This window comes from Mustela erminea, chromosome 3, assembly GCF_009829155.1.
Source record: "Mustela erminea isolate mMusErm1 chromosome 3, mMusErm1.Pri, whole genome shotgun sequence".
Lineage (NCBI taxonomy): Eukaryota > Metazoa > Chordata > Mammalia > Carnivora > Mustelidae > Mustela > Mustela erminea.
The window spans coordinates 95063014-95083991 of NC_045616.1; the positions used below are offsets into that span (position 1 = coordinate 95063014).

The following is a 20978-nucleotide window of genomic DNA, read 5'->3' on the forward strand; positions in this document are numbered from 1 at the left end:
GGACGGAATTGAAAGGAGACATCTCAGACCTTTTTAAGAAGTCTCCAAGCAAAAAAAAAAAAAAAAAAAAAAAGTCGTCTCCAAGCAAACCCAAAGAAAACAAGGCACAAAAACAAGGACACCAGTGGAAATTTTATCCTGACACCTATAGCTTCAGTCATCACAGCCAAGCACTACTACAGATAAACATAAAACCTCATACTAAAACCTCATGTTTACCTTAGTTCCTTTACTCAGTGTTACCCTATGTCTGACTTTCAACAAAATTTTACAAGGCATACTGAAACAATATGGCAACAGATTTTTAAAACTCCTTAATTTAAAAACTGTTGAAAATTAAATCCTTGATAGTATCATGGATAACAAATTATACACAATAACTTAAATGTACAGGTAAACATATATTCGCTATATATACCCATATTATGCTTTATTTAGAATCTGTCCCATTTCCTTTCTCCCCTTCCCACACATCACTGAATACTCAATATTAAGCTGGAGACCTCAACCAATGCAATAAGACACCAGGATAAGACATTCACTCATGAGGAAAAAGACTTAAAAAAAAAAAAAAAAAAAAAAAGAACCTGTCACCATACAAAGGTATTTTGAAAATATAAACTATTCAGTAAGATGCATGGTTAAGAAAATTAGTGGATAAATATTATTCATTTCCTATATACTATTAAAATTCTCTTAGGAAATGTAATTAAAGAACAGAATTTGATTTACAACAGTAAGAAAAAACCCCAAAACACTTAGAACAAATCTAGTAAGAAATGTGCATAATTTAATGATAAAATTTTTAAGCTTTACTGAAAGAATAGAAAGGGACTATATAAAACATATATATATATGCTTTGTTTTGTTTTTAAATATTTTATTTATTTATTAGACAGACAGAGATCACAAGTAGGCAGAGAGACAGGCAGAGAGAGAGGAAGGGAAGCAGGCTCCCCACTGAGCAGAGAGCCTAAAACTAGATCCCAGGACTTGGGGATTGTGACCTAAGCCAAGGCAGAGGCTTTAACCCACTGAGCCACCCAGGTACTCAAAACATTTGCCATGTTTCTCAAAGGGATGATTCAGAATTTTGAAGACATCAAATCTCACTCATTTGCACCTACATATAACACAATTGTAAAGTAAGCACCTACAGGATTAAAAATACACATTACAAAATACTTCATATAGAGAGAAAAGATAGAGAAAGACCTGATAAGGAACCACAGAACAACAAGCCAGCTCACAAGACATTACCAATACTGTTGGAAAAGATCCATGAAAGAGATTTCCTTTATGATACAGCAAAAATTTACTTAGTAACTACAGCAGTTAAAACAGTATGGTAGTGGCACAGGTGTAAACACACGTACCAAAAAAAATAAAAGACTTCAGGAATGGACCCTTCAAATATATGAAAACATGGTTTTTAGCAAAAGTGACATTCGAAAAAACTCCTAAGAAGATTATTTAATAAACTGTCTTTAGGTAGCTGATTAGCATGAACTAATAGACAGACCCCTGCCTCACACCACAAAGAACAATCTTCCCTATTCCATGGGCCAAAGAGCCAAATGTGAAAAACAAAATTATAAAAGTTGTAAAAGGGCAAATGGCAGAATAAGTAGCACAAGGATTCTGCAACAAATGCATTGGCAAGATCTATCTGATACAACTATTTTAGAACTCTGGAGTCTGTTCAAGGCTTGCAGCCTCCAAGGTAAGACCTGGAAAATAAACTACATTTAATTTCAGTCAATTTCAGCTCTTAGTACAGTAGCAGCTACACATCTCCACCCACTCCTAGCTGTTTCCTAGAGCGGCTTAACACACATCTTGTAGAACCAGGATGGGCAAAAATGAACCTCTCCTTCAATTACCTGTGCTTTTCATCATGAAGGAGCAAAGAGGGGCACCTCTGCGCTTCCCCTCTAGTTAATCACTTGCAGGGGATTTAAAAGCCAGCACCCTTTCTCCTCTCCCTCCAACCCCCGACATTTTTCACTTTTTCTCCCTTTGGGAGCCAGACATGAAAGACTAAGACATTCAAAAAACACTGTATACCTGAGGAAAATTAGAAAGTGACTGCATATGCCCAGGAACAGGCTCTAAAAATATTTGAGGAGACATCAAGATTACACCTCATTCTTCCATTTATGTTCTTACAAATGTAAATGAGACAATATAAATTCACTTATTCAGCCAGCCAACCAGCCAGCCAGCTAACCAACTGGCATGTAAAGCTACATGCTCCAAGATAATAGATTTGCTCCTGAAAATACAAAGTCAATATGGTCAGGACCCCCAAAGAACTAAAAATGTGGTGGTAAAACTGTAGAACAGTTATTTACCATAAAGAAATTCTAGGCTATAATAGAAAAATAAAGTAAGGAGCCAGTGGGAATACATGAGGTAATGGCTAAGTCAGGAAAAAGCTGAAGATCTGACAGAGGTGACATTTGATCTAGGCATCTTAAAAGATGAACAGAAAATTAGAGTTGGAGGGCAAGATTTGGCAACAACAATATGAGTGCACAGGTTAGAAGGCACAAAAGCAGGGCATGCACCAAAAATTCACCTAAGACCCATTACTAGCTACAGAACTTTGAGCAAAAACTGTATCTATTCCAGTTGAATAAGGGTAATGGTATCTTCCTCGGATGGTAGCTGAGAGGAAAAAGAAGTGGTCAAGAATGATGTGAACAATCTGGCTTCCACAACTTTTACCCAATGACTTTCAAGGCTGACTCCACTGTTTTACTTCAAGCTGGGGTTTCAACCTCTCACTGTTCCTCTAGAAGCCGTCTACTTGGTAGAGGAGACAATCTCCTCAGTCATGTATAATGTCTAGCACAGTTCTTGACACACAGTATTTACTCAAAGTTTTTTCTCTCTCCTTTTTTAACCAGATGTTCAGAGTTCCATGAACTACTTTTCTGACACTTCTTAGATCTGCCCTGCAATTACCACCAGGGGCCTGACTCCCAGCTTGAGAACCAGTGGTACATTTAATAAGCACCCCACCCAATCTGTACACATATTACTTCATACTTACAGGCTGAGGCTGTTCTGCAATACAGCAGTTGAAACACAACCAGAATTCACTCATGCTTATAGTCCACAGTATAAATGAGCACCAATGAAGTTTTCAAATCTTGGCTCAGGAAACTTCACAAAGCAAGCTCCTTGATATGCTGAATGTCCAATGATGCCCAAAAAATAATTTTATTACTTCTCTGTGTTCTTGTTCCTGGAAGTCAAGTATCTTATACAGTCAATTTAATGAAGAAAGTCAATCTGTTTTCCTTTCTTTCCTTCTTGTTCTACAAAGACTCGCTTCTCAACCACCAGGAAGGTACAAAAATTGTAGTCCTGATGCAGGGCGTCTAACAGGTAGTCTAAAAAGAAGGAAAAATAGAAGAAAATAAGTACTTTACTTATCCTTAGATGCTTTTTTTTTTAACTCTGTGACAAAATTAAAAATATTTCCCCAAAAAGTAAGCATTGAAAAAAAAATTTTAATAAACTGATATCCAATAAAATTTTCTGAATACTCTTGAGTGTCAGGTATTAGGAATACAGCAGTGAAATAAGAAATCCTTGACTTCATAGGGCATCCTATTTTATGACTATAAAATTCTGAATTATTCTAATAACTTTATTTTTTTAAATCACTAACTAGAACACCATGATAGACATACAAAAGTCTGAAATTCCAAGAGAATTTTCATTTTCATACAGGTTTCTTCACCTGAACTTCTGTTCTCAAAGATAACCCAGAAAGTAACTGGTAGAGCAATCAACTCCTCTTAGATAATTAAGTAGCTGTTTAACTCATCAATAAGCATAAACAAAAGTAGCAGCCTCTCCAATGACGTTGAAATTGAACATGAAAGATGGACAGGGTCTAATTTTGGCTTCATTTTGTGAATTAAGACATTAGATTCCTGCCACCACCATCACCAGAATCAGTGTCAGTAAAAACAGTTTATATCCCACTGGTAGCCAACCAAGATGAGTCATTCAGAATCATGTCAGGCAATTTTCTATGTGGAGCTGGGCAAAGAGTGAACCTATGCTTTCTTCGTGACGCCAAAGCTGTTGACTTTAAGAAAGACCTTAGCCCAGTAAATTCCAAACTTCATGTAGATGACTGTTCTGAGATAATAATGCTGACAAGCACAGACAAGAGAGGAGAGCAAGTCTAGAAGACATGAACCTCTACTTCTACTCATCCCGAAGACCAGTTTGACCTATGAGCCTGAGCTTTTGTTTTGTGAAGCTGTTTCTCTCTCTTGACCCTGAAGCTACACTGAAATGGATTTCTATCACTGAAGCCTAGTACAATCATCTGGTAAAGATGTCCACTTAGACCCCTGGATGTACAGTTCTGAAGCCAATGAAATTCTGCTGGAATTACCAGCAGATCATAAATTAAGACATGAATCCTAAATTCTTTTCCTTTTTAAGATTTATTTATTTATTTGTTTGTTTATTTATTTATTTATTTTTAAGGATTTTATTTATTTGACAGACAGAGATTACAAGTAGACAGAGAAGCAGGCAGATAGAGAGGAAGGGAAGCAGGCCCCCTGCCGAGCAGAGAGCTGACGTGGGACTCGATCCCAGGACCCTGAGATCACGACCCGAGCTGAAGGCAGCAGCCTAACCCACTGAGCCACCCAGGCGCCCCTATTTATTTATTTTAGAGACAGAGAAAACGGGGGAGAGGAAAAAGGGGCAGAGGGAGAAGGAGAGAGAACCCAAGCTCACCAACACTCAACTGACTGAGCCATCCAAGCGCTGTCGCATCCTAATTTCTAAAGAAAGCTACATCATGAAAAGCAAAGAGGGCCTAATAGAGAACTTTAATTAATAGAATCATTTAACTATAGGTAGAGGGGAAAAAGTCCAGCAAGAATATTTGGGTATTACCACAAAGAGAGAGAGGGGAGGAAAACCAGTTAATGTATCACTGGAGCCTCTTTCAAGGAGGAAGTTGTGAATGGTATTAACTGCTAAGGAAATAGCAAAGACAGAGAAATGTCCATCAGAATGGGCAGAAGAAACTAGGTGGCCCTGGCTACATCAGTTTCACTGAAGTAGTGTAGGCAGATATCAGATTGAGTGAGTTGAGAAGTGAGTGAAGGGAAAGAAGCAGAGTCAACAAATGTAAGAAATATTTCCCAGAGAAGACATGGTAGGGTGGTAGATACAGGGAAGAAAAAAGCCATCCGGGAATGAAAAGATCAAAGATCAAAGACGCATTAACCAGATTACTCAAAGAGGTATTAACATTTTTGTCCCAAGTCATCAAACAGATACCACATATTTACAAATCTCTGAAAAAGATACCATACATTTATAAGCTATGCCAACTATAAATCAGTAAAAGACAGCTAGCTACATTACAGGATCACAGACCCTGAACACTAAGCGAAATAACATTCTTTCGTGTTCTCCAAAGCCATGACTGGAAACGTGGTAAGACATAAATGAGAGTCATTTTTGTATTTGTATGGATGAAAATCTTCAATAACATAAATGCATATATGTTTAATGTCACAAATGTGGGACTCTGATTCTACAGAGATCAGCGGACAAATGCCCTAACATACTACAGGAAAATGAGAGGTTAAGACTTAAGCCTATGTTCAAGAAGGAAGAAAATTTATATTCTTGCCATAGTTAAAATTGAGAACCTGGAAGATTTATTTTTAAGCAGGGATGAATATTCCTCATCTCACCCAAACTTCCAAAACAAAGAAATGGCAATGTTGTAACTGACTTTGTCCAATGAACTAGGTAAATACAGTGAAGGTTCAGAAGCTCAAGAGAACATTAGGTTTCACTTACTTCCTTCTTAGGAAGAATCTAAGAAGGAAAGGGTAAAATTCACAATAACAGGAACATTATTTTAGTGTTGCATTGAAGAAGCTTAATTCCTGATCAAAGACCTCAAGCATTAACAAGTCATTGTGCCAACTGTAAAATAAGTCATGAAGATGAAAAAAGTACAACATAGGGAATACAGTCAATAATACGGCAATAACAATGGTGGTGAAACATTGTAACTACATTCCTCTCTTGATGAGCATTTCATAATGTATATAATTGCCAAATTACTATGCTACAAGCCAGAAACTACTATGTCAACTACACTGCATTATAAAAAAAATTTTTTTTTAATGAAAAAAGATGACATTGTGAAATGGAATTTTTTTTTTTTAAGATTTTATTTATTTGACAGAGATCACAAGTAGGCAGAGAGGCAGGCAGAGCGGGGGTGGGGGGGTGGGGGATGGGTGGTGGGGAGGTGGGGGATGGGTGGTGGGGAGGTGGGGGGTGCGGTGCAGGCTCCCTGCTGAGCAGAGTCTGATGCGGGGGCTCTATCCCAAGACCCTGATATCATGACCTGAGCCGAAGGCAGAGGCTTAACCCACTGAACCACATCAAATGAAATCTCTCTTAACCAAGTCTATCTATAAAAACAAACCTTTGTTTGAAACTGAAAAGTCTTTATGTTCATCATTGTTGCAACACACACATGGAAAAACTTTGCATCTTTTGGATTTAAAATCTGGTGTTTAAAAATCTGTATTTTAATTTACTCTAGTTTCTTATCTACATACAAAGGCAGGCAAATTTGCTTTTTACTTGCAAATTATGTTTTCCAGAAAGCATCTTCAAATATTAATTTTGGACGGGGAGGTGTAGATTCTTCTCTTTAAAAATTTTATTTATTTGAGAGAGAGAGAGAGAGAGAGGGTGAGCACAGAGGTAGAGGGAAAGTGAGAGTGAGAAGCAGACTCCCCCTGAGAAGAGCCCTATGTTGGACTCAATCTCATGACCTGAGCCGAAGGCAGACGCTTGACCAACTGAGCCACCCAGGCATCAACTTCTTCTCTTTTTAACTAACTGTTCTTTCTGTTTAATACTAAAATAAATAGCTTCCTAATATACAATCTGTAATACTTTATCACTTATCACCCTGCATTTTTCCAAATTCAAACCTCCTTCCCATTTAGAACAAAGCTCTTCATTAACTTGTGAATTTTAAAATATACAATTTCCCACTCACAGGTATCTGGGAAAATGACATTCACAAGACCTCCTCTTCTCTCATATTCAGTTGAAGAATGATTTTTAAAAGTGCAATAATTTGGGGCGCCTGGGTGGCTCAATGGGTTAAAGCCTCTGCCTTCGGCTCAGGTCATGATCCCAGGGTCCTGGAATCAAGCCCCGAATTGGGCTCTCTGCTTAGCAGGGAGCCTACTTCCCTTCCTCTCTCTCTGCCTGCTTCTCTGCCTACTTGTGATCTCTGTCAAATAAATAAATAAGATCTTTTAACTAATAAATAAATAAATAAATAAATGTGCAATAATTTGTGCCTCATTTTGGGAAATAAGAGAGACAGGATATACAGCTTAAGTTACTTCCACCTAGATAATCAATCTGGTGAAATGTACTTTTAAACCAAGCAAATGTTTGCAACTCCACAGCTCTGTTGTTAAGTAAATATATAAATCTAAAAATGTCTCAAATAGGGCGCCTGGGTGGCTCAGTGGGTTAAGCCGCTGCCTTTGGCTCAGGTCATGATCTCAAGGTCTTGGGATCGAGTCCCACATCAGGCTCTCTGCTCAGCAGGGGAGCCTGCTTCCCTCTCTCTCTCTCTGCCTGCCTCTCCGTCTACTTGTGATTTCTCTCTGTCAAATAAATAAATAAAATCTTAAAAAAAAAAAGTCTCAAATATGCCTTGGAATGTCATGCCAATACATTTCCATCTTCCTGCTTTTCTAAATGAACTTCCTTGTCAGAATTATTTTTCAAACGTATATAGACTTGAAACATTTATATATGAATAATACTTGAGAGAAATATTAAATTTATCACAATATCCCTAGTAATATATAAACTTCAATTACTTTCATTTCTTAAGCTGACAGGTGCTTAAAAATCTCCATTCTGAAAACCTTATACTTTTAAAATCTTAAGACAATGAAAGGAGCGTCACTTTGCAATATCAATATCTAAACTTGGCTTAAAACACAGTTAAGCACATCCCACACATATATAAGGGGTCAGACTGCTCTATAGCGCCAGAGGGTTATTTCACAAATGCATAGATTCACAAGACATACAATTTTAGAACAGCTTAAATTAAATTACCTAGCCATTTAGTGATTGGCAGAGATCCCTTGAATTAAAAGCTCAGTCTCCCCACTTTTAAAGAGACTGGCATGAATCCAAAAAAACAAAAACCCACAACCCTGTAGTAGTACTCTCCACCATCAGCTTTCCTCTCCTCATTCTGCACTTTTATCAGTTTTCATCTCTCCAGAGTAAACATTTAGTAATAGAAATGCTGGATCTTATGCTAATTTAATTTTAATTTTGTAAGAAACTGTTCACCCGTTTTCCAAATCCATTGTACCATTCTGCACTTGTGCCAGCAATCTATGAGCATTCCCATTGTTTCACAGTTGTCAGTCTTTTCAATATTGGTCATTCAAGTGGTATGAAGTAGTATCTTGCTGCAGTTTTAATTTGCACTTTGATGGTAACTAATGATAGTCTTAAGCTTATTGGCAATTTATCTATCTTCTTTGGTTACATATGTTGAGATCTTCTGCTCATTTTTACTTTAGTTATCTTACTCAGTTGTGTTCTTTATATATTCTAGATAAAGTCCATTGTCCAAAATATGCACTGTGAATATCTTTTCCTGGGCTTTCTTTTTTTAAACATCTTTCGGGGTGCCTGGGTGGCAGTGGTTAAGTGAGAGGTCATGATCTCAGAGTCCTGGGACCTAGCCCCAAAGCCTGCTTCGCCTTCTGCCCTTCCCCCTGCCTGTGTGCTCTCTCTCCTCTCATTCTTTCTCAGATAAAGAAATAAAATCTTGGAAAAGAAAAATCTTTCAAAGTGGTGTTTTTTTGTTTTGTTTTGTTTTTAAAGATTTTACTATTTTATTTGACAGATCCCAAGCAGGCAGAGAGGCAGGCAGAAAGAGATGGAAGGAGGCAGCTCCCTGCTGAGTAGAGCCCGATGCAGGGCTCAATCCCACAGATGCTGGTATCATGGACCTGAGCCAAAGGCAGAGGCTTTAACCCACTGAGCCACCCAGGTGCCCCTCAAAGTTTTTTTTTTAATTTGATAGTCTGGTTTATCAATTTTATCTTTTGTAACTTATGCTTTTTGTGGACTGTCTAGGTTCTCTGCATTTTCATACACATTTAGATTCACTTTGTGTCGATTTCTACAAAAAAGCCTCCTTCGCTTCTGATTGGGACTGCATTTATACTAACAACTACATAATGGATAGTTACATTTTAACAATATTGAGTATTCAAATTCATCAACATGACATACCCAATAATTTGTAGTTTTCAGTGTACACACTTTACATGTGTTTTTCATCAGTTTTGGGGGTTTATTTTCCCCCCCAAGATTTTATTTGAGAGAGAGAGCAAGAGACAGCGGGTGAGCAAGTACAAGCAGGGGGAGGAGCACAGGGAGAGTGACAAGCAGACTCCCTGCTTAGCAAGGAGCTTGATGCTGCGAGACTCAACCCCAAGCCCCAGGGATCATGACCTAGGCTGAAAGCAGATGCTTAACCAACTGAGCCACCCAGAACATTAATCACTGATACTGTGTTCATTAGGTAACTTATTCACATCTTCCTTTACCCCTCACATCTTCCTTTACCCCTCTTAATTAAAACTTAAGTATTTAACACTAAACATATACATTATGTTTAGGGGTATCTTTGGCTCAAATGTGCAAGAGTTTGCAATATGAACACAGACGAAAGTACCATTCATGAACACCACTCTCTCATGCCCTACACCCCACATTTCTTCTCCCTCTTGTATAAGAATGAGCCATGTTTTCCTTCCTCTCCTTAACAATCCTTCTCCTTTTCCTTTTCTGTTACTTTTCTTCTTTTCTGCTTTTCATTCTCTCTCTCCCTTTTTCTTTTTCCCATTTCCATTGTATTATTCCCTCTCCTTAAACACTTCTTTAGCATCCTAGATTAGAAGTAACAATTATGTAATAGACTCTCAGTGTATTAGGTGATGGACTGAAATCCTATAGAAATCTCTATTATCATTCTAAACTTTTCTCCTGAGTCCAGGGACACATTTATATACACCTAGGAAAGAACATCTCATTTAGTCTCCTATTTACCTTAAACCTGGTATTTGAAAAACAGAATTCATTGCCCTTTCCTCTATATCTGGTTTTATGTTACCTTTCTTGGTCGGTGGTACCACCACAAACTCTTTACCAAGGAACACACATTTGAGTTCTATCCTACTACTGGCAGTTCTCTGAATAAAACCATACTTGTCCAATACTTTCTTATGTTTAAACAAATCCTTACCATTATTCAAAAAAATACAAGCACATAGATTTTTAAAATTCAACTAATAAAAAGCCACCAAAAATGGCAAATCTCAAAGAAAGCAAGAAAGAAGAAAGACAAATCTCTAATCTATCCCTTTTCATCTGTTGGTTGTAGTCATTTTTAACTTATCAACATGTTTCCCTCTGGTACTTATAAATAAGATACTTACTGCTACTTCTTAAATTATTGGTTTTTAAATAACTTAAATTTTCTGTTAAAACAGATTATGACAGGTCTTTTTTTTTTTTTAATCACAACACCTCCTACCCTCAAACTCCTTGTCACCGTCACCACTAGATTATAATTTTTCAGCGAATCAATATTCAGTGTTTCTGCTATTTTAACTGCCACTGCTAAAACACGTAATATATTAGAATCAGCTATCCCTTCTTGAATCATCTTTTGTTTTCCCTGAGGTTAATAAGTCCTAAGCTTTTTTATTTGCTTAGTTTCTCTGTGTACCTGTATCAGAACTGTAAAATACTTTAATTAGAGCTATAAAAGACCTGTAATTTCCAAATACCTAACCACACATGTAGACATATTGATTTAAAAAAAAATTTTTTTGTTTCTTCACAAAATCTGTCCTCCTGCTTCAAGTCTGACTAGCTGCTCCTTTAAAAAGTTCCCTCAGTTCCTTTCCTATTTCTAGTTATTATGTATTCCTTTTTTCATCCTCCTCAGCTTATTTTGAAAAATCACATATTCCAATAGCTTTTTGTGTGTGAAAATAGTTTATTTACTATACCTTCCAAGTCCAGTAGCTTCTTAAGAAAGAGTACATAAGAAGGAAAATGTTTAAATCCCTGCATTTGACATCTGATTGAGTACACAGTATCAGGTGAAAGATCTTTTCCTCAGGATTTTAGAGGAACTGTTTCATGATCCTCTGCCTTCCAAAGTTGCTGCCAGTAAGTCTGGTGACGTTTTAATTTGGTTTCTAGGTGAAAAAATTTTCCTTCTCTCAAAGGTTTAACAATTTTCTCTTTACTCAGAATTCTCAAATTTCACATAATTTGGTTTTGTCCTTTTTCACTCAGTGTGTCAAGGACTGAAAGAGTTCCTTCAAAAAGGAGAATGGTGTCCTTGACTTCAGAAAAATGTTACGTACCTATATCATAGAGTTGCTGTGTGAATTAGACAAAACACTTACACTTGGCACATGGAAGTACAGAATGGTGATGATAATCAATGGTTATAGATATTTACTAATTTCTCTGATAACCAATGTTTCTTTTCAACCCTTCCTTTAAAGATGAACTTCCATCTTCATGAAGTACATACTTCAAGAGTTTTTTTTTTTTCCATAATACATGCTGTTAATAATTATCGACAAGTGGTAACCTTCCACTTCTCTAAAACAGTGACGGTTTAAATTTCAATTCTAAAACAATTTACTTACAAAGGAAATGCTAAAACAGAAATCTCCCATCTAACCTTTATTCAGAAACATTATTAACACAAATTTCTCTATTGTGCCCTTACTCTTTCATGAGAGCTTAACAGCTAAGAATGAAATTCTTGGTTGACAGTGCTTTTCCTTCAGTCCTTGGCAGTTATTATTCTGACCTCCACTGTTGCTGATGAGAAGAGTTCACTGTTAATCAAACTTGTGGTCCTTTGAACATAAACTTTGGTTTTTTTCTCCCTATGGATACTTTAAAAATTGTCTTTCCATTAGACTCCAATTTCATAGACTCTCTAGCTTCAGATACATTTCTATTTATGATTCTTTCACCTGTTTCTCAACTGCTATTTCATTTTCACCATTAATATTTTCTCCCAACTATTGACTTTTAATTCAATAATCAAATTTTTATCTTTTTTTTTCCCCCAAGATTTATTTGACAAAGAGAGACAGAGTGAGAAAGGGAGTACAAGCAGGGGGTGTGCCGAGCAGGGAGCCTGATGTGGGGCTCGATCAAAAGACCCTGGGATCAAGACTTGAGCCGAAGGCAGACGCTCAATGACTCAGGCACCCCTAAGGATACATTCTTATAATAAGCTCTATTTATTCAGGGTTTCTCTCTCTCGTATAAAAGGCCTTGGTATCAGAGATTTAAACTTTCAGAAAGGAATGCTTGTCCATACCTAGTTACTGCCTGAACTCACTGCCAAATCTATTTTGCAAAAGCAAGGTTGAAGGAAGGCAATTAAAAGGCTTGAAGAATGAAAAGTATGTGTAATTCAGGCTTCTTACTCAGGCATGGACTCTCCTATCAATCCCTTGAGAAGGTGAAAGTCAAATGAGCACAAACTGCAGTCATTTTTCTGGGTTTAGAACTAGGTAAGGCAGAGACCAGGGTTTGATACTGTGTTCCAAATTCATCCCAGAGAGAAAAGATCACTGTGATTTATATTTGATCCTTACCTGCTTTGTGATAATTGCCTGAAATTTTTTTGCTAACTTGGTCTTTTCCCTAAATAAATGAGGTATTCTCAGCTGTCAATGATTCTTTGGCTGGGACAAACTTTTACATGATTAATTTGCTAAGACAAGAGAACTCTGGTACTCCTGTGGCACCTGGGTGGCTCAGTGGGTTAAGCCTCTGTCTTCCGCTCGGGTCATGATCTCAGGGTCCTGGGATCAAGCCCCACTTCGGGCTCTCTATTCAGTGGGGAGGCTGATTCCCCCTCTCTCTGCCTGCCTCTCTGCCTGCTTGTGATCTCTCTCTCTCTCTTTGTTAAATAAATTAAAAAATCTTAAAGAGAGAGAGAGAGAACTCTGTCACTCCTTAAAGAGCTCTCTTAGCTGTTTTAAATTCCACCACCTCAACACCACCATAAATTAACAAAGTGATTAACATTCTACCTTGCACAAAGTAAAAGCTGACTTATGTTATTAGGTTATCAGTTTCCTCTCAAGTCAAACATCAAACAATATCAACAGAAGGTCAAGCATCAGACATAGTACATCATATAAGTTTAAAATGGTTCCCCGCTGAGCAGAGAGCCCAATGTGGGGCTCGATCCCAGGACCCTGAGATCATGACCTGAGATGAAGGCAGAGGCTTAAACCACTGAGCCGCTTGCTTCCCCCTTTCTCTCTGCCTGCCTCTCTGCCTACTTGTGATCTCTCTGTGTCTATCAAATAAATAAATAAAAATCTTTAAAAATGGTTCAAAGATTTTCTTGTTAAAGAGACCAATAATATCTACAGAAAAAAAACTTTCTAAGAATTACGTGTGTACATACTATCTTTTAAGTTCCAGATGGAAGATATGAGCTCAAAAAAAAAAGCTGCACACATCCCGTTTTACGTAAATATTTCACATAATTAGTAAGTTAAAGATCAACAATGACAACACCTGCAAAAAAAGTATTGCCCCCTGCTAGACTTACCAGACTACAATTTATTTACAGCGCTAAACTAATAATTAATTATTATTTTTTCAATAGTTGCTTAGGTCTGTATGTGGTTGTCACTAAGGCTGAATAGGTTCTCATCTTCTTAGGGTAGACAGGGAGGAGAAAAGGAAACTACTGTAGAAAAATATGCTCTATATGTAGTTATACAGAGCTGGACTAGGAAGCCAGGAAAATGTGAATCAAAAAATAAACCATTAGCTTTATTACAAAGAAAAAATAATAAAGATATACCAAATTTAGTAAAAATAAAAGCCACAGGAATCCTTACCAAAAAATAAATAATGTGTAATTGAAGTACTGCTTCTGGTACCAAAAAAATAAAATTTATACAAAAAAGCTGGTCTTTCTCACCCTTACCAAAGAGATTTTTTAATCTACAGATCTACAGAACTGTTTCCACAGGCCTTAAAAAAATTCTAGAAAATATCATACTGAAATCCTTTGCTAATTTTACAGAAGCCATGAGAAAAAACAAATTAAATCAATGCCATCAACTGCAAATCAGAACATGATATCTCGACCCATATTCTCATGAACAGAGAAGCAGTACAATATGCTGCCTGTAGTAATGAGTTTGTATTTTCCCAAAAGAAAAATCACTGAACTCTTTAGTAAAATATATTATAGGCAGACTAAAGATTAGGTTCATTAAAACTTAATGTGTCTGGCGTAGTAAAATAATAGAAAAATTTAAGTTGTCAAAGGAGAAAACCTACTGTTATCTTTAAAAAAAGCTCTTCTTATGGGGGCACCTGGGTGGTTCACTGGGTTAGGCCGCTGCCTTCGGCTCAGGTCATGATCTCGGGGTCCTGGAATCGAGTCCCGCATCGGGCTCTCTGCTCAGCTGGAAGCCTGCTTCCCTCTCTCTCTCTGCCTGCCTCTCTGTCTACCTGTGATCTCTCTCTGTCAAATAAATAAATAAAATCTTTAAAAAAAAAAATCTAAAAATAAATAAATAAATAAAGCTCTTATGAACATCCTCAGTGCATTTATGTAATAAAACTTTAAAAACATGATGAAATAAAAACTCCCAAAAGTTACAGGACATTCCTCCAAATTAATGTACTATTCTCGTTCCTTGCCCACACATGAACTTTACAGGAGTAAGATTATGTTTTACTAAAATCAAGAAAAATTAAGTTAGAATTCACATGAAATGATAAAAAATGTATCTATGTGGGATTCTAGTTAGTGGTTAAAAGCTACTGTCCTTTTGGTTGCTTAGAGAAAAACTAAGGAAAAATACTTCTCTATAACCTTTTATCTTCTAGCCCCAGAATGAATTTTATTTCTAGGAGTGTGTGGGTGGTTCAGCTGGTTAAGCGTCTGCCTTCAGCTCAGGTCATAATCCCAGGGATCTGGCCTCGCATCAGGCTCCCTGCTTGTCGGGAAGCCTGTTTCTCCCTCTCCTACTGCTTGTGTTCCCTCTCTTGCTATGTCTCTGTCAAATCAATAAAATCTTAAAAAAAAAAAAATTATTTCTATAAATGGTGTTGACACTTTACATGTAAAAATATAAAAAAAATTTAGAATAGATTATCTCATAGTATGATAATCTCAAAGATAACAAACAAGTTCAATCTGAGTATAAGACAAAGAATTCTTAAACACAAAGTATAAAATACCTGTAATATCATATTACTAATGAAGTATTCCACTGCTTTATTTAAGTGCAGTGTATCGGTGAGAAAATTAAAAAGTACACTCACATTTAGCATCTTTTAAAGTATTTTACTCCAATCGCGTAATCAATAACTCTCTAATACCACCTTTTAACTGGATAACAGAAACAAACTTCAGAAGGTGGGATCAAGAAAGTGTAATATGAAGATCCTGAGCCCACCTTCTCTCAGGGAAACACCAAAATCCATAAAAACATATTTAACAACTATCTTTGACAATTAACTCAAGACTAGCAGAATGGACCATACACACTGATATATTAAAAAAAAAATTAAAATGCCACATTGAGAGGGTAGAAGAGCCAGACAAGCAGTTTAGTCAGGATCCACACCACAGGCACAATGACCCACAGCAGGAATATCACTGGAGAAGCCATCCCTGATAAACGAGGGTCCAAGCCCCACATGATACACCACAGTCCTGGGCTCCTGCATTGGAAAGACAGGCACCTACAATATCTGCCTTTGAACACCAATGGGGCTTACATCCAAGAAAGCCAGAGGGCAGCAGGAAAACAAGATTCTGCTCTTAAAGGGCATGCTTCATCTCAATGGCTCAGAATCCCAGCACAGAGGCAGCTGTGCCTGGGTTACATGTGAAGGAAATCCACTAACGAATTTTAGTAAAAGAGGGGTAGCAATCTGATGGCAAGTGTTCTGGGGAGCAAACTGCTTGTGGGTGTCCCTTTTCTTACCCTCCTCTACTTAGCTGGCCTGTGAGAACAATTCTGATATTTTCCATTTACTTTGGTAGCACCACTAACCCTGATCCAACACTGTCCTGTGTATTCACCTCACCCAACCCACCCACACAACCTGGGAGTCCTTCCCAAACAGTACCCTTCTCACCCCCACCACAATTGGCCAGTGGCCTTGGCTGGCCCTGAGCCCCTCCTAAACACCCTGCCCTGGGGGACCAGTCCCAAATACTGAAACTCCCATAACCAACACAGCCATACCTCATACAAGTTGTCCAAAAGACCAGTATACCCCAGCTGCTGCAGCATGGCCTTATAGTCAGCCACACTGTGGGCCAACTACATATATCAGTGCACCTATAGCAGTCATGATTTGACCTCTCAGCCAGATAAGACATAGGACCTCCTTCTTTACCATCATGCATGCAGCAGTTAGTGGCTAGACCTCAAGAGACAGACAGACCAGGGGAAAGTCCTGCACACCAGCAAGTCCGCATCAATCATGACCCATCAACAACAAGAGGGGAAATGCAAACCACACTGAGAACATTCCTGGAGCACATGACTCAGGTGACCAGGGGAATTCATACTACAGGGGCCCACAAAACATCTTTTACATGAAGACATTCCTTACTGACCAGGAGACAGAAATGATCTACTTAATTAACAGAAATAAGCAGAGACTAAAGCAAATGAGGAGGCAGGGGGAGTACGCTCCAAATGAAAGAACAAGACAAAACCTCAGAAAATGACTAGAAAATGAAACAGAGATAAGCAATCTACCAGATAAAGAGTTGAAAGTAACTAACCAAAGATGCTAACCAAACTCAAAAAAAGAATGAACACAGTTTAAAAACGTAGAGTCATGGAAAATACTTGGGGGGAAAAAAAATCAAAGTGGAAGAATACAATAACTAAAATGTAAAATACACTAGAGGAATCAACAGCAGACTGAATGACGCAGAGGAGCAGATCAGCAATCTGAGAGACAGTATAGTGGTTAACACCCAATGAAAACAGCAAAAAGAGGGGCACCTGGATGGTTAAGCATCTGTCTTTGGCTCAGGTCATGATTCCAGGGTCCTGGGACAGAGCCCCGTATCAGGCTGCTTGCTCAGTGGGGAGTCAGCTTCTCCTTCAGCCTTTGACTCTCCTCCCACTCTGGCTCTCTCTCTCAAATAAATAATTTTTTAAAAACCTTTAAAAAATAAACACAGCAAAAAAAGAGAAAAAAGGAATCCAAAAAATGAAAATACTTTTTAGGTCAATACTAGGACATCAAGTATACTAATGTTCACATTATAGGGGTTTCTGACCACCACAAAGCAAAGAAAAAAATGGAAAAAAACACATGGAGGCTAAACAACATTGTACTACACAACCAACAGGTCAAGAAAAAAAATCAAAGAGGAAATCAAAAAGATGAAGACAAATGAATACTAACACAATGATCCAAAATCTTTGGGACACAGTGAAAACAGCTCTAACAGAGAAATTTATAGCCATACAGGTCTACCTCAAGAAACAAGAAAAATCTCAATCAAACCTTATACCTAAAGCAAATTAAAAAAGAACAAAACCCAAGGTTAGCAGGAGGAAGGAAATTATAAAGATTAGAGCAAAAATACATGAAACTGATACTAAAAATAGGCAAAAATCAATGAAACTAAGAGCTGGTTCTTTGAAAAGATAAACAAAAGTGATAATTCTGTAGACAGACTCATCAAGAAAAGCATACAGAGCTCAAATAAATAAAATCTCAAGAAGGAGAAATGACAACCTATACCACACAAATACAAAGGATCATAAGAGATTACTATGCGCACAAATGAACCACCAAGAGAAAAAATGGATGAATTCTTAGAAACATACAATCGGCCAAGACTGAGTCAAGGAGTGGCACCTACGTGGCTCAGCCGGTTAGGTGCCTGACTCTTGATTTCAATATGGATCATAATCTTAGGGTCCTGAGATTGAGCCTTGCATCAGGCTCCACACTCAGGAGGCAGTCTGCTTGAGGATTCTCTCCCTCTCTCCCTCTGCCCTCTCCACACTGATGCGTGTGCATGAGCATGCTGTGCTCTCTCTCTCTCTCAAATAAAGGTTTTAAAAAAAATTTTAAAAAGTCTTCCTCAAGGACAAAATCTAAGCAGACCCATTACTATTAAGAAGACTTAATGAGTAATTAATAACTCCCAAGAAACAGAGGTCCGGAACCAGAGAACTTCATAGCTGAATTATAGGAAACATTTAAAAAAGAGTTAATACCTATCCTTCTCAAACTATTCCAAAAAACTGAAAAAGGAACACACTCCAAAACACATTCTATCAGGCCAGAAATAACCTGATACCAAAATGAGACAAAAAACACCACAAAACAAAATTCCTGATGAGCATTGATGTAAAAATCCTCAACAGAACATCAATGAACTGAATTTTCTGATACAAGGATGGTTCGATATCCTCAACTCCATCAACACGTTAAACCACATAAACAAAAAAGGATAAGAATCATATTATTATCTCTACAGATACAGAAAAAATTTTTTGACAAAATTCAACCACCATTTATGATAAAAACTCTCAACAAAGTGGATACAGAAGGAACATACCTGAACTTAATAAAGGCCATATATGACAAACCCACAATTAACATCATACTCAAGGGTAAAAAGCTGAAAGGTCTTCCTCTAAAATTAGAAACAAGACAAAAGTGCCCACTCTCACTACTTTTATTTAACACAGTAATGCAAATTCCTAGCCATAGCAATCAGATGAGAAAAACCAATCAATCAGTGGCATTCAACTAAAAAACTAAGTAAAACTGTCACTACTGGCACATGACATATTATATACAGAAAACCCTAAAGATTCTACCAAAAAAAACCCTACTACGAATACTAAATTTAGCAAAGTTGCAGGTTACAAAATTAATGTACACAAATCTGTTGCATTTCTATGCCCTAATAATGAACTATAAGAGAAATTAAGAAAACAATCCCATTTACAATCACATCAAAAAGAATATGCAGGAGTAAATTTAACCAAGGAGGTAAAAAGACCTGTGCTCTGAAAACTGTAAGACAAAGACAAAAGAAACTGAAGAAGACATTAATGGAAAGCTATTCTGTTCTCATGGATAGCATAAATCAAAACTGTTAAAATGTCCATCTACCCAAAGAAATATATAGATTCAATGCAATCTGTAGCAAAATACCAATGGCATCTTTCACAGAACTAGAAGAAAGAATCTTCAAATTTGTATGGAACAACAAAAGAACCCAAACAGCCAAAGCAGTGTGAAGAAAGAACAAAGCTGGATATATCATGATCCCTGACTTCAAATTATCCTACAGAGCTACAGAAATAAAAACAGTATGGTACTAACACAAAAGGACACGCAGATCAATGGAAGATAATAGAGTCCTGCAGTAAACACACACAGATACATACAGTAAATTAATTTTCAACAAGGGAGGCAAGAATGTAAAATGGGAAAAAGAGTCTCTTAAATAAATGGTATTGAGGAAATGGACAATTACAAAGAACGAAAGTGAACCAGCCTTCCTTTTCCTTTTTAATATTTTTTCTTTCCTTCTTTCCTTCTCCTTCCTTCCTTCCTTCCTTCCTTGCTTTCTTCCTTTCTTTCTTTCTTTCTTTCCTAAGTAATCTCCAGGGCTCAAACACAACCCTGAGATCGAGAGTCACATGCTACATTAACTGAACCAGAGCCACCCCGGAAAGTGGACCACTTTCTTACACTATATACAAAAATAATCTCAAAATGGATTAACAACTTAAAGGTAAGGCTGGAAACCATTAAATTCCTGGAAGAAAACACAGGCAGTAAGCTCTTGGACATCAGTCTGAACAGTATTTTTCTGGATCATCTCACCAAGCAAGGGCCAATTAAAGCAAAAATAAACAGGTCTACCTGAAACTAAAGGCTTTGGATGGCAAATGAAACCATAACATAACAAAAGGCAACCTACTCAATAAGAGAAGATACTTGCAAAAGATCTACCCAAAAAGGGGTTAATATTATAAATACAGAAAAAACTCACACAACTCAGTATCCAAAAAAAATCTATTAAAATTCGGCAGATGATCTGAATAGGTATTTCTCCAAAGATATGTAGAGAGCCAACAGGCACATAAACATATGTTCAACATTACTAACCATCAGCAAACTGTAAATCAAAACACAATGAGATCTCACCTCACACCTCATAGAATGGCTAGTATCAAAAACACAAGAAATAAGTTCTGGCCAAGATGTGGAAGAAAGAGAACCCTCATGTGCTGTTTGGTGGGGATACAAAATGGTGCAGCCATTATGATAAAACAGCATAAAGATTCCTCAAAAAATTGGAAATACAAATACCATATAATCCATCAATTCTACGTCACAGTATTCATACCAAGAAAAGGAAAATACTAATTTGGACTAATATATGCCACTATGTTTACTGCAGCATGATTTACAATATCCAAGATATGGAAGCAATCTAAATGTCCACCAAATATGGAAGGATAAAGATAATGTACTCTATATACACACTAGAATATTAGCCATAAAAAAGCATGAAATCTTTACATTTGCAGCAACACAGATGGACTTAGAGAAAAATCCTTAGTAAAGAGTAAGTCAAACTGTTAAGGAAAATACCCTATGACTTCACTTTTATGTAGAATCTAAAAAAAATCAAATGAATGAATACATGTAACAAAATAGAAACCAGACTCAGATATAGACAACAATCTGGTGTTTGCTAGAGGGATGAGGAATAGGAAATACTTAAAATAAGGGGAAGGGAT

The 20978-nt window shown here is 37.2% G+C and overlaps 1 protein-coding gene across 6 annotated transcripts in view; it reads right to left on the minus strand.

The window, feature by feature from the left end:
• Nucleotides 1–20978, minus strand: part of CDC42SE2 (CDC42 small effector 2) — a 116131-nt gene that overhangs the window by 34712 nt on the left and 60441 nt on the right. For all 6 annotated transcript variants that reach the window (XM_032336821.1, XM_032336822.1, XM_032336818.1 and 3 more), the window contains one exon: nucleotides 3059–3401. In XM_032336821.1, the coding sequence (XP_032192712.1) occupies nucleotides 3059–3112 (54 nt within the window). In that variant the 5' untranslated portion in view covers nucleotides 3113–3401. The remainder of the gene's footprint in view (nucleotides 1–3058; nucleotides 3402–20978) is intronic.